General features: G+C 45.2%; 1 protein-coding gene across 2 annotated transcripts in view; it reads right to left on the reverse strand.

Moving 5' to 3' along the window:
- Positions 1-11,135, reverse strand: part of GRIPAP1 (GRIP1 associated protein 1) — a 485,545-nt gene extending 474,410 nt beyond the window's left edge. Inside the window, exon 1 of one of the 2 annotated variants that reach the window (XM_069209507.1) lies at positions 10,758-11,135. In XM_069209507.1, coding sequence (XP_069065608.1) covers positions 10,758-10,799 — 42 coding nt within the window. In that variant the 5' untranslated portion in view covers positions 10,800-11,135. The remainder of the gene's footprint in view (positions 1-10,757) is intronic. The other variant, XM_069209509.1, reaches the window with a different exon arrangement.
- Between the last annotated feature and the right edge of the window lie 1,245 nt (positions 11,136-12,380).

Below are 12,380 nucleotides of genomic sequence, written 5' to 3' on the forward strand. Positions count from 1 at the left end.
ACCACTGACACTACAGCTCAGCTTTCCTCTAGCTTCACACACTCTTTCTCTCTCACACACACACTTTGTCTACTAAGCCTATACAAAAACCTGCATTCCTATGCCTGGAACAAATGTGCAGACATGTGTCTGTAAAAGACTGTACCTGTGTAATCAAAGAAATTAGCACGGTTTGAGCGGCAATTCGATCACAAAAAACAGAAATTGCACCACGTACTGTCTCTTGAGGTGAACTATGTACGTGGATAACATTGACTAACACAACGCATCACGAAGATACACCACACAGACCGTCCAACAGACCACATGATACAAAAAACGTCAGACAGCCATTCACCATGTGACCTGTACACACCAACCACGCCCGAGACATCTGCATTACAAACACAAGCTGACCTTAGAAAGAGCACTGCACGTGCACACATGCCATAGACTCTAAGAGCAAGTTCTGCAGAACACTCCTTGCCAGGCCATATAGCCAGCAACACCACATCTAGGTTATATCTACCAGGGGCCATAGGCAAGTTACAGGTAAGCACTGATACAGTTCTCCAGACTCAACTTTCTCTAAACAAAGTGATACACTCAGGAACCACCAAACCAATTTAAAGGCGAACTAGAACACATCATCAAAGCCTTATCACCACCCAGTCTATGGTGGCAAACTTGGAAACGTGGAAGCAATGCAATGACCGTCAACGCTGCAAGGCTAGAATAATAGCAGCCTGTATTAACTACCAGTAGCATAACACAGCATTAACACCAATGCCACACACAAATACAGTTCATTGACATTTAAGATAATATTATAACCTTAGGTACAGATACAATGCATAAACAGTAATGTGAGGATAGGAAAACACTCCTAAATTTATTTTCAGCTTTAACTGATGGTCAAACAGTCAACAATCTGTACCCATCTGCCAGCTCTCTTCTGCCCTTGCGTTCTACAGTTATCGATGGAAAGAGAACACGGCAATAGCAGAAGGTCCAAACACCAAAGTGACGAGCGTTCTACTACAGCATCATTATCATACATGGTTTCAGTGTTTGAGTCTATGACTTGCTGGAGCTTTCTTCTACACAACTAGCAGTGCAGCCTTCAAGACACCACCACCGGGGCCTGAAGTCACTGCTAGAGAATGAACTATCAAGGAGGCTTTCCACAGCGATGAAACACTGCAAAAGGACTACTGTGTACTACATGCGGAGGACTAGAAGGGGCTTGTGAACAAGTACTGTGATACAAGCTCCCGCCCCTTGGGGAGTCAGGGTACAGCATACTGGGCCTACTCAAACTGACCAACAGGCCATGCTCCCCAACAGGACGCTTGACTTTCTGATGAGTTCACAAGAACAAAAACACTAGTGTCAAAAGGCTGTACAATAGTGACTTCCCAACAAGACTCAAGAGACAACATAGGCTGTGTGGACTACCCTGGATTGCAATGATCATGATGCGTTGCCTGCAGAGGTCTTGAACAGTATGCAACTCCACCTTCTGATAGAGAGCAAAATATACCAGACCAAGGGTTTAATTAACTTTCTACACAACTCAATCTCCCTGGAGTAAAGGAATTACTTGAGTGTCAGGTTTTCCATGGATTTATCATTACGGTACCAGACACACTGTGAGGGCCTGTGCCACGCCACTAGAAACTAACCATAGCAGCAGGTGCCCCCCAGGCAGAGGCTATAGTTTATTGTGGTTTGTCACATTTAGGACCAACATGTGGTCCATTCTGGAATGGATACACTATGGACAAGAGCAACCCATAATGATCTGTCTTAGTTCAGAAGATGTGGCCACCTGGGATGCAGGACACTTCACAGACCCCCTTAGGGTTTTGTAGTCTTGGATGGTAAATTTTGCATTACAAAATGCTAAAATTGTGGTCCCAATCTCCAAACTTTGAGGTATTTCTTCAACAGGCAGAAAATGTGCTTGTCATAAAAATACTGATTGGTCTTTGGTATGTCACTCTTGGACACGCTGCCTAGTCACAGTCTGTGAACTTGCAGCGTGGCAGCAGCACCGCGCCTCGGAGTAGGAGATGGGCTGGTACCAGGGTTGGAAGCTCTGTCCACTGTGGCATCTGACAAGCCCCATTCCAAAGGTGCACAGTTTAGCAGGGGGTGAATGGGAAGGGCAGAGGAGACTTGTGAGGGGGGGCACGATGGGGGAAAGATGAGTGGCCTGGGATTAGAGGAGGAGATGAGGGAGGAGGGTTTGAAGTTGACCACAGGAGCCACAAGATAAAGGAGCACATGAGGGTGTCAAGGGACAGCAGGGTCGCAGTGGGCCTGACACCAAGGGCAGAGGAGAAGCTTGGGGCCTGGGGAGATGTGCAGGGAGCCAGAATGCACCTTGCTAGTATGGGAGGAGGACCTGCTGCATCTGTGAGTTGGTAAAAGGCAGGCAACTGAGGAACTGAGCACCTCTGCAGCCAGCTGGCCTAATGCTCATCCTACTTTTATTGGCTTTGCACTTAGACAGTTATAAGGAAGATCAGACTTCTTTTATGACATTTTCTTAAATTTTTGCTACACTTCTGTAAAAATCATAAGAATTTTACATACGTGCAGATTTTACAATGTATTTGTATATTGCAAAATGGTGATGAAGTCTAACTATAGATTAAATGAGCAGCAGGCATCTAAAGGCTACAAGACTGACCAACCAGCCTGAACATGAATGTGTACTCATTTTCCTGTGGATATGCAAGTGACCGCAACATGCCATCATTCACAGGGCGAGACAGCCAATCCCTGTTGTCGACTGAACGATTATCCCATGCAGTTTGCTATCATATGGTGGAAGCATTCTAGCAAGAATCGTCGCAGAGCAAATCTTCTTCCCATACAGCTTGGGAGGCAGTAGCCAACACCAAGATCCTGTCCCTATAAAGATAATGTGTGAGATTTCATGTAAAGAAATACCTCACTGTAGGCTTTAATAGAGAGTGATAACAGCCCACCCCTAAATGTCTGTTGCCCTTTAAGGGTGTGGGTACATATGCTTTTACCAATTGATTTGTCAAGGTTACTGCCTTTATAGTAACCTTTCCTAACAGACTAGGCCTAAGGCATCTGAAATATATTTTCCTACTGAACCAATCAGGCCAGCAGCTGTCATCATTAGTTTGCCACCATAACTTACTCGGGACTCCAGTATTGAATTTAAGCTTTTCCACGAGGCAGCCATCAGCTATATAGTAAAAATAAAATTACAAATATGTACTACCATGGTGCAAATCTTCTGTCCCCATGGTTTGTTCGGAAGGGTCATGAACACCAAAACTCTTGCCTGCTACAGTAATCTGTAAGATTATTTATAATAAAATACCTGCCTACAGGCTTTAAGCAAAGTGTGATAAGAATCCAACCTTAAAGTCTATTGCCCTTAAACACACTTTTCATAATCAGTACGACAGGCTTACTTACTCTGTCATAATTTCTCATTAGGAACAGTTCACAGACAAGGAACCTGACATAAAACTTTTCTCATTGAACCGATATGAACTATATCTTTTAACAGTGGCTTGACATTATATCCAATACAGGACTACTGAAATGATCAGAGGGTAGGCTGGTAACCATAAGGCATACAGTAATAAAATTCCAAGTAGGTACAAAATTACAGTTGGCAAAACAACCCATCTCAATAGCGCCTAGCTAGAATCATCACTGTGAAATTTTACTACCAGGGTTCGTCAAAGTGGGTGACCAACTCCAAAACTCTTCCCTACTTCGGTAATCTGTGAGATTACATGTAACAAAAATGTAAATAGCCTGTAACATAGTGTGATAAGAGTCCAATGTTAAAGACTTACTGACTTTCACAAAGGCTTTTCACAATAAATAATCCAGGCCTACTACCTTTGTCATAACTTTTCATAATATACAGATGGCACCTGACAGCTAGTACAACGTTTCCCTGCACACCATTTAAGCCTGCAGCTCTTAACATTGGCTTGTCACCATAACACACTCAGGCCTACTGTCCCGAGCATAAGCTTTCCCACAAGGCATCCATCAGACCTGCAGTTATAAAATTGCAAATGCATACAAAATAATTATAAATCCCTCTTAGGGGAGACAGTATTTTGCTTTGCAAACTGTAAAGAAAAATACTATCTCCCCAAAGAGTGATTTATACCGATTGTCACAGTCTAAATCTCCTATGCCCATGGTTAGAGGGGGTAATCCAAGCGAAAACCCCTTGCATACTAAGGTAATCTGTGAGATTCCAAGTAACAAATTACCTACCTGTAGGTTTTGACATAGAGTAATTATAATTCACGATTAGAAGCCCATGGCCTTAAACATACTTTTCATAGTCACTATATCAAGCCTAAGGCCTTTATTAAAAGTTCTCATAATAAACAATCATCATGCCCAAAGAGTTGATCAATGGCTTGTCATCATGACCAACAGAGACCAACTGTGTTGGTCAAAAGCCTTCCCACAAGACAAACATCGCATATACAATAATAACATAAAAAATATGTACAAAATTACAGCTGGCAAAATTAATAAAAAATACCTCCTGTTTGTGCCTAGTAAGGATTGTCAAAGTGAAGTGTGCATAAACTGGCAATCATCATGCAAACAGTAATTAAATATCATATTTGCAGAATTACAGATGGCAAAACAATATACAACCCCTCTCAACATGGGTTAATAATAGTCAACACAGTGAAAATCTTCTAATTCAAGGGTTTGTAATAGTGGGGTGACCAAAACCCTTGCTTACTATAGTAATGTGTGAGACTGCATGTAACAAAATACCTCTCCACAGCTTGTAACATAGAGGGATAACAATTCACTGAGCGAGGCTGACTGGGTTTAACATATGGTCTTCACAAAAAAAGTCAGGCCTACTGCCTTTGGGTTAACTTTTCATAATAAAAAGACAAAACCGATGGCTGCTGGCATAATTTTCCTTGTGCACCAATCAGGTCTACAGCTGTTATCATTAGCTTATCACCATGACCAACTTGGTCGTATTGTACTGAAACCGTCGGGCATGCAATCATCAAATTACACAAGTACACAAAATTATAGCTGGAAAAGCAAAATAATTCCTCTCCTAAAACAGCCTGGTAAAGATTATCATTTTATACATCTTCTGTCCCTAAGGTTTGTTCCGGTGGGTCACGAATACAGCAAGACTTGCCTACTACCGTAATCTGTGAGAGTCCATGTAACAAAATACCTGCCTGCAGGCTTTAGCACAGCATAGTGCAATACCAATCGATCCTTAAAAGCCTACTGCCTTTAACACATGTTTTTCACAATACTTAAGTCAGACTTACTGGCTTTGCCATAATGTTTTTTTAATAAACAGATCAGCCCTATGAAGTCTAGCATGAATTTTCCCAATGAACCGATAAGGCCTATAGCTTTAATCCTAGGCCTTACATCTTACCCAACACAGGCCTATTTAAGTATACAAAACTAACAACCATCATGCACACAATTTTAAAATTACAAACGTGTATATAAAAATACAGTTTGCAAAAAATAAACAACCACTCTTAACAGGGTCTCACAGGAATCACCACAGCAAAACCCTTAGGTTTATCAGAGTAGGTGCTCAACAGCATAAACTTTCCCTATTACAGTAATCTCGGAGATGACATAACAAATTACCTGGGCACAATGTGTGAGAAAATACCAGGGGCCGTATTACAAAAAGTACGCAGGAGGCGCAACAGGGCTTTGGTATTACAGAAAGGGCTGCAGACGCTTGTGAGGCCCCATCTGTAATGCAGATGGCACTGGTGCACATATAACCCCAGTGCAGTCATTCGAACGTGCTCCCTAAATTGCATGGTGGCGTGCCCAATGAAAACGACGGGATCCCTTTGCCTCTGCACCTGCACCTGCACCGTGATCTGTGTTACAACGGCAGTCTGGCGAGTGTGGGTTCAGAATAGGTAGAATCAGTGGGCACAGGAAGCGGACAGGGAGGAGCTGCCTACTACCATCATGGACAAGAAGGTCATTATAATTCCACGGCCCACTGCCTAGAACAATAAGCACATTACAGACAAGAAAAATGCTGGAAATAGCATTTTATGAGAGGGTGTGGGTGGTGCTATTTGACTAAATGTATTTTGTATCTGACATATTAAGGTAACAAAATGAGGTTTGAGAAATATATGACTAATTTTCATTTACCAATTACTTTTTCTTTGTGTCATTGCGGGTGGTTCATACATCTGTCTAAACATTTAAGGAGATACTTTAAGGATATAATTAATGCTGCCTGAACATTTTCAGCCAACACAACAGTATGTATTCCCACTGCTCAGTCTCACTCCGGCACTCAACCTTTGACATCAAATAATATACACAGCGCCTCCTCCCACACACATAAACGGTCTGGAATGAGTGTGCTAGACGTTCATTACATTGCTAACATAAGATATAGCTTTGTCTAAAGCCTTGTGCTGGCCCATTAAAAGGCCAGCAGGACTGATCCGAAGCCTCTCCACACTGTTCTTGGGGACATTCTGAAAGCTGACCTAAGAATGCATTGTGTCCATTGCTTACCATTTGCACTCTGGTTTGTAACTTACATTTGCTCTCTTTCTATTTGCTAGATTTATTTATTTTAGGCTGCCCAGTATGTCTCTATCACTCCTGTGGAGAACAGCCTGTTTACCGTTTCTTTCACGAGAGCTTGCTTCCTGTAAAACAGGCCTTTAAATGCTGTTCTTCGCTTGTCACATTTGCTCTGCATTCAAAGACAGAAGTCAAATATAAGGCTCTTTCTTCTGAGGGAATTTGGTGTTTACTTTTCTTTCTCTGACTTCAAAGGAAGAGAATTTATCTGACAATCGGGGTGTGAAAGGAAAGGGTTTTTCCTAGCACACAACACAATTTAAATGCCTGTAAATAAACTGTGCAAATATTTCAGATTATATCGGAATTAAGAAAGCACAAATGAAGCACATCTTTTGTAAGTCTGAAGTGTGCTGGAATTTTTTTTTTTTTTAATATGATCAAAACAAATCAATACACTAGGTGATGCAATTTTCACACCCTTGCTTTTGTGCAACGCAAACAACACTTGCATAGGCAAAATCAATTGGGTTTGCCATTGCTTGTTTCTAAATGTACGGCAATTCAGATGTGAAGTGCTGGTACTCCTGCATCACAAGTGCTTCAGAGCTACTGGAAAGTCCCGGCACAGTCCATTACTGCAGAAGTAACAGCGACTATGAGCTATATGTGGTTCTTGGCAGCAATTGTCTCCACAAATTTCCCCATCTAGAAACTAGTTCTGCAGGTGCGGATGCTCGTCTGAGGAAGGGGTGCAGATTGGCAGTTTGGGGTGGGGCTAAGACTGACCCGTACGTAGCTGGTCCCTTTCCCTGTCCAGGTAGAAGAAATTAACTCTGGTTTAGTGGAATTCTCGGTGGATTGGAAGTGCAGGTTCAGTCAGGCCTTTCCACCCGTCGCTACATCTACCTTCCAATATGCACCAAACGCTGACTGAACTGCCTGCATTTTCAGAGAAGCGCTTGTTGTTGGCCCTTCTCTATTGGGGCACAGCCATGATAAAACGATGGAATGGAATGTTCCCCAGAGGAATTCCTACTTGTGAGGAAGTGTTGGCTTAGTCATTCCCATCCACCACTTTTTTGCCTTCCAAGGAAGAGGAATCGGATCTAAAGATTTTATGGGTTTTTTTGAGGAATCCTTTATAGGATAGTCTCGTGTGACTGCCTGGGACTTTACAGTACCTCAGGGGCACATCACAGAGGCGCCTTGCTTCTATTCACAGGATTCCTTGTTCATATTTTTTTTTAATAAAAAGCACATTAGTGCATCCTAGCTATTTTCTCAGAAGGTCTTCAATGAACTAGCGTGTAAACGGCGCCATGTGTGTGCGCATGGAGAAGCGGACATTTTGAACGTGGATTGCTCTTCTAAGACCCACCAGCTTGCTGACCACAGTGGGAGCCCTGTGGTGACCGCAGCAACAATCCATCAGGAGGCCAAGGCATTCATCTCCTCTCCCAGGCAAGCGGTAAGCCACCAGCTTCTGTCGGCGCATGCCGCCATACCTGGAAATTAACTCATCTCAGGCCTCAAAAGACTAACACCAAAAAGTTACTGGTAACTTCTGGGGTACACATTCACTGTAAGCATCAGTGCCACTCCAGCGTCTCCAGGGGGCTGCAATGGAAGGTTACCCAAAGAAACACCAGACAAACAGAACCAACTCCTCCAGTCCAAGAACACAGCAAGCAGCAGACCGAGATAGAGTTCACTCATGGCAGTCAGACGGGGACCCGAGGACTGCATCTCACAAACACTCTAAGTGAAACTTCAGACCTGGGAAGACCCTGGAAGTGTTGGAGCAAAATCCACTTTCTATCGGACACCACTATAGGAAGAATTCTCCCAACAGATTATAGATTACTGCTGCAGGCCTGGGATCCAAAAGCAGCACATGCTCTGCCCTATAGATATAGTCAGGCCAAAAAAATGCATGATGAACCGCAACTAGTTAGTCTGGTTTCCTGATGTAAGAGAATCGACGAGGAATTTACATGGTGAGATCAAAAAACACATACCCGAGCCCTCCAGAAGAAAACCGGAACTCACTGTCTTAGCTGACGACAGAGAAGAGGAATGCACTAGATTTCTGCATATCACGGAGGGGCGTATGGGGATGAGGTACAGATCAGCAACTCAAGAGCGGACGAGGGGAAGAACTGAGACAATATATGTAGGAGCTGTAATCCTGGTGCACTCATGAAGGTGTGTTAGTGCAGAGCTCATGGTGTAATGTTATGGTGATGTGCTGTGGTCTTAGTGCACTCATTAAGATGTGCTTTGCTAGTGGCGGGGAGATTTAAAGCTCATGGTGTAATGTTATGGTGGTGTGCAGGTGCTGTGATCCTGGTGCACTCATTAAAATGTGCTTTGCTAGTGGCGGGGAGATTTAAAGCACATGGTGTAATGTTATGGTGATGTGCAGGTGCTTTGATCCTGGTGCACTCATGAAGAGGTGCAGGTGTGGTGATGTAATGCTCATAGTACAATTGTATCACGGTGCGCAGGAGCTGTGATCCTGTTGCACACATGAAGGTGTGTTAGTGCTGTGCTTGTGGTCTGGTGCTGTAATTCTCACAGTGTAATGTTATGGTGATGTGCAGGTGCTGTGATCCTGATGCACTCATGAAGATGTGCTGTGCTCGTGGTGCGGTGGTGTAATGCACATGGTGTAATATTAGGGTGATGTGCAGGTGCAGTGATCCTGATGCACTAATTAAGTTGTGCTGGTGCGGTGCTCGTGGTGTGATGTAATGCTCATGCGGTAATGATGTAGTGCTGTGCTGGTGCTATGATCCTAGTGCACTCATGGAGCTGTGCTCGTGGTGGGGAGATGCAATGCTCATGGTGTAATGCTCTTGTGAGCTGCAGGGGCTGCGATCTTGGTGCACCCATGCTGTGCTCGTGGAGTGGAGATGTAATGCTCATGGTGTAATACTCTTGTGAGCTGCAGGGGCTGCGATCCTGGTGCACTCATGCTGTGCTCGTGGTGTGATGTAATGGACATGCGGCAATGCTGTAGTGCTATGCTGGTGGTATGATCCTAGTGCACTAATGGAGCTGTGCTCGTGGTGGGGAGATGCAATGCTCATGGTGTAATGCTCTTGTGAGCTGCACGGGCTGTGATCCTGGTGCACTCATGCTGTGCTCGTGGTGTGGTGATGTAATGCTCATGCGGTCATGCTGTAGTGCTGTGCTGGTGCTACGATCCTACTGCACTCATGGAGCTGTGCTTGTGGTGGGGAGATGTAATGCTCATGGTGTAATGCTCTTGTGAGCTGCAGGGGCTGCGATCCTGGTGCACTCATGCTGTGCTCGTGGTGTGATGTAATGGACATGCGGTAATGCTGTAGTGCTGTGCTGGTGTTATGATCCTAGTGCACTCATGGAGATGTGCTCGTGGTGGGGAGATGTAATGCTCATGGTGTAATGTTATGGTGATGTGCAGGTGCTGTGATACTGATGCATTTATGCTGTGCTCGTGGTGTGGTGATGTAATGCTCATGCAGTAATGCTGTAAAGCTGGTGCTATGATCCTAGTGCACTCATGGAGCTGTGCTCGTGGTGTGGAGATGCAATGCTCATGATGAAATGCTCTTGTGAGCTGCAGGGGCTGTGATCCTGGTGCACTCATGCTGTGCTCGTGGTGTGGTGATGTAATGCTCATGCGGTAATGCTGTAGTGCTGTGCTGGTGTTACGATCCTAGTGCACTCATGGAGCTGTGCTCGTGGGGGGGGGGGGGGAGATGTAATGCTCATGGTGTAATGCTCTTGTGAGCTGCAGGGGCTGTGATCCTGGTGCACCCATGCTGTGCTCGTGGAGTGGAGATGTAATGCTCATGGTGTAATGCTCTTGTGAGCTGCAGGGGCTGTGATCCTGGTGCACCCATGCTGTGCTCGTGGTGGGGTGATGTAATGATGCTCTTGTGAGCTGCAGGGGGTGCGGTCCTGAAGGTGTTAGTGGGGTGCCCGTGGTGATGCGGTTCTCATGCTGCATAATAACGTGGGGTGCAGCGGGCCGGTGACTCGGGTGCACGGACGGTGGGGTGCTACGCTCACGGAGGATGCTATCCTCATTGCGTGCTAAACTCAGGGTACAGTGAGGTAATGCTCATGACGTAATGCAGCTATGACGTGAGCCTTTATGACGTCGTACTGACACTACTGCCGGCCCCTCTCACCTGCATCCGGTGGAACTCCTCCTCCGACAGAGCCTGCGCCATCTTCAGGCAGGGTCCGGGCAGTACCACTGCGAGCGGAGGGGGTGCTGGGCCACCCCGGGCACAGGTCAGGTGAGGGCACGGGCCAGGGGCACTGGGCTGTACCACCCGGGGCGCTCACAATGGGACGTTCCGCGCAACACCACTGGGCTAGCGGACTGTACCACTCGGAGCAGGGGGGTACATTTACAGGGACGAGCCGGGGAAGCGAACACCTGCACACCGACAGTCGGAGAAGGGAACACTCTCTCTCAGGGAAAGGTGTATGTGTAAACGAGGAGGGGGAAGTCCCCGTAGGCTCCGTAACACTTCCGGGATGTACCACCCCTTTCCTAGTTTACAGAATGTAGGGCCCCCTGCTTTCGGATTGTACCACTAGTGACAGCAGGGGGGTGCAGGGCAAACTCATGCCTGCTCCTGCTCAATCTCCGCTGCAGCGGATGCGGAGGGACCCGAATATGGTGGCTTATTTAAACAGTAACTTGCGGCTTTGGGTATGAGGAGGCGTCAGGCTCACCGGGTCGTGCTCGTTACCCTCACATGAGCTACTAATCCCCCCACTTCCAATAAGCCGCCTTAAGCGATCCAAAACAAACCACTGAATAGAGCAAGAAGAAACACTCCTGCTGCAGGAATACGGCGCCATTTTGGGAAGGGAACGCGCCCAAGAGAAGAAAGACGCGCTCTGAAGGTAGGCGGCTTGCACCGCCATCTTGGAAAGGGTAACTGCACATCCTCTACCTGCAAAACAGGTAGAAGACTGGCCCTGGTCCAAAACTTGGAGCTTGCAAGGCTGATAATTTTGGAAAAGCAGAGCTACAAGTCTGAGTACTGCATGCGTTTGTGTACATCGAGTTAAAAGCTTAAATAAAACTTTCTAAACGCCTCGACCTCAGATAAACACAGTTAGACATGTTATATGACAAATATTTGCTTGTACAAAAGTTTGTGGGGCCCAAAGTAAAAAAAAAAAAAAAAGATGCGGACAAGAAGTCTCTGGTCTATGTGTGATTAGATCATCTGTTCCAGGTTTGGCGTTACATTCTGGAACTTTTAGTCTTTAAACTATAATGAAGTAAACTTGACTACAAATATTCAAATGACTTGGAAACATCAGGAATGGGCGTTGTCGTGTTTTGACCCGAGAATAGGGCTGATACCTTACCAATGTATTAGTGATTATATTGGTGCTTACATGTCAAAATTACTTTAAAAAAACGGAGAAAAGTATTTTTCCTCTTTAAAACGAACTTAAAACAACAAATGCAATAAGAAATAATTTTCAAAACAGCCCAGTAAATTTCCACACTTCAGGAGTTATGAAACATTTAAATGCTAGTGTTTAAATACCCCTGTAAAATGCTAAGTCACGCATATTTGAAGGTCATGCGTGAATTGCGATGAGGTGGTGCAGCTTTGAGGAACAGAACTCTAGCAGCTTGCTTCGCTGCCCCAGGCAGAGTTGTTGGAGTTGGAGCCAGGCCCAGGTTGAAGGGAGGTGAGCTGCTTTGGATATCACATCCCAGGCTTGTTTACTTTGTCTGGGGCACATTTATTGTATACCCAGTGACAGAAGAGAGGAGC

The sequence above is a fragment of the Pleurodeles waltl genome, chromosome 10, assembly GCF_031143425.1.
Source record: "Pleurodeles waltl isolate 20211129_DDA chromosome 10, aPleWal1.hap1.20221129, whole genome shotgun sequence".
Lineage (NCBI taxonomy): Eukaryota > Metazoa > Chordata > Amphibia > Caudata > Salamandridae > Pleurodeles > Pleurodeles waltl.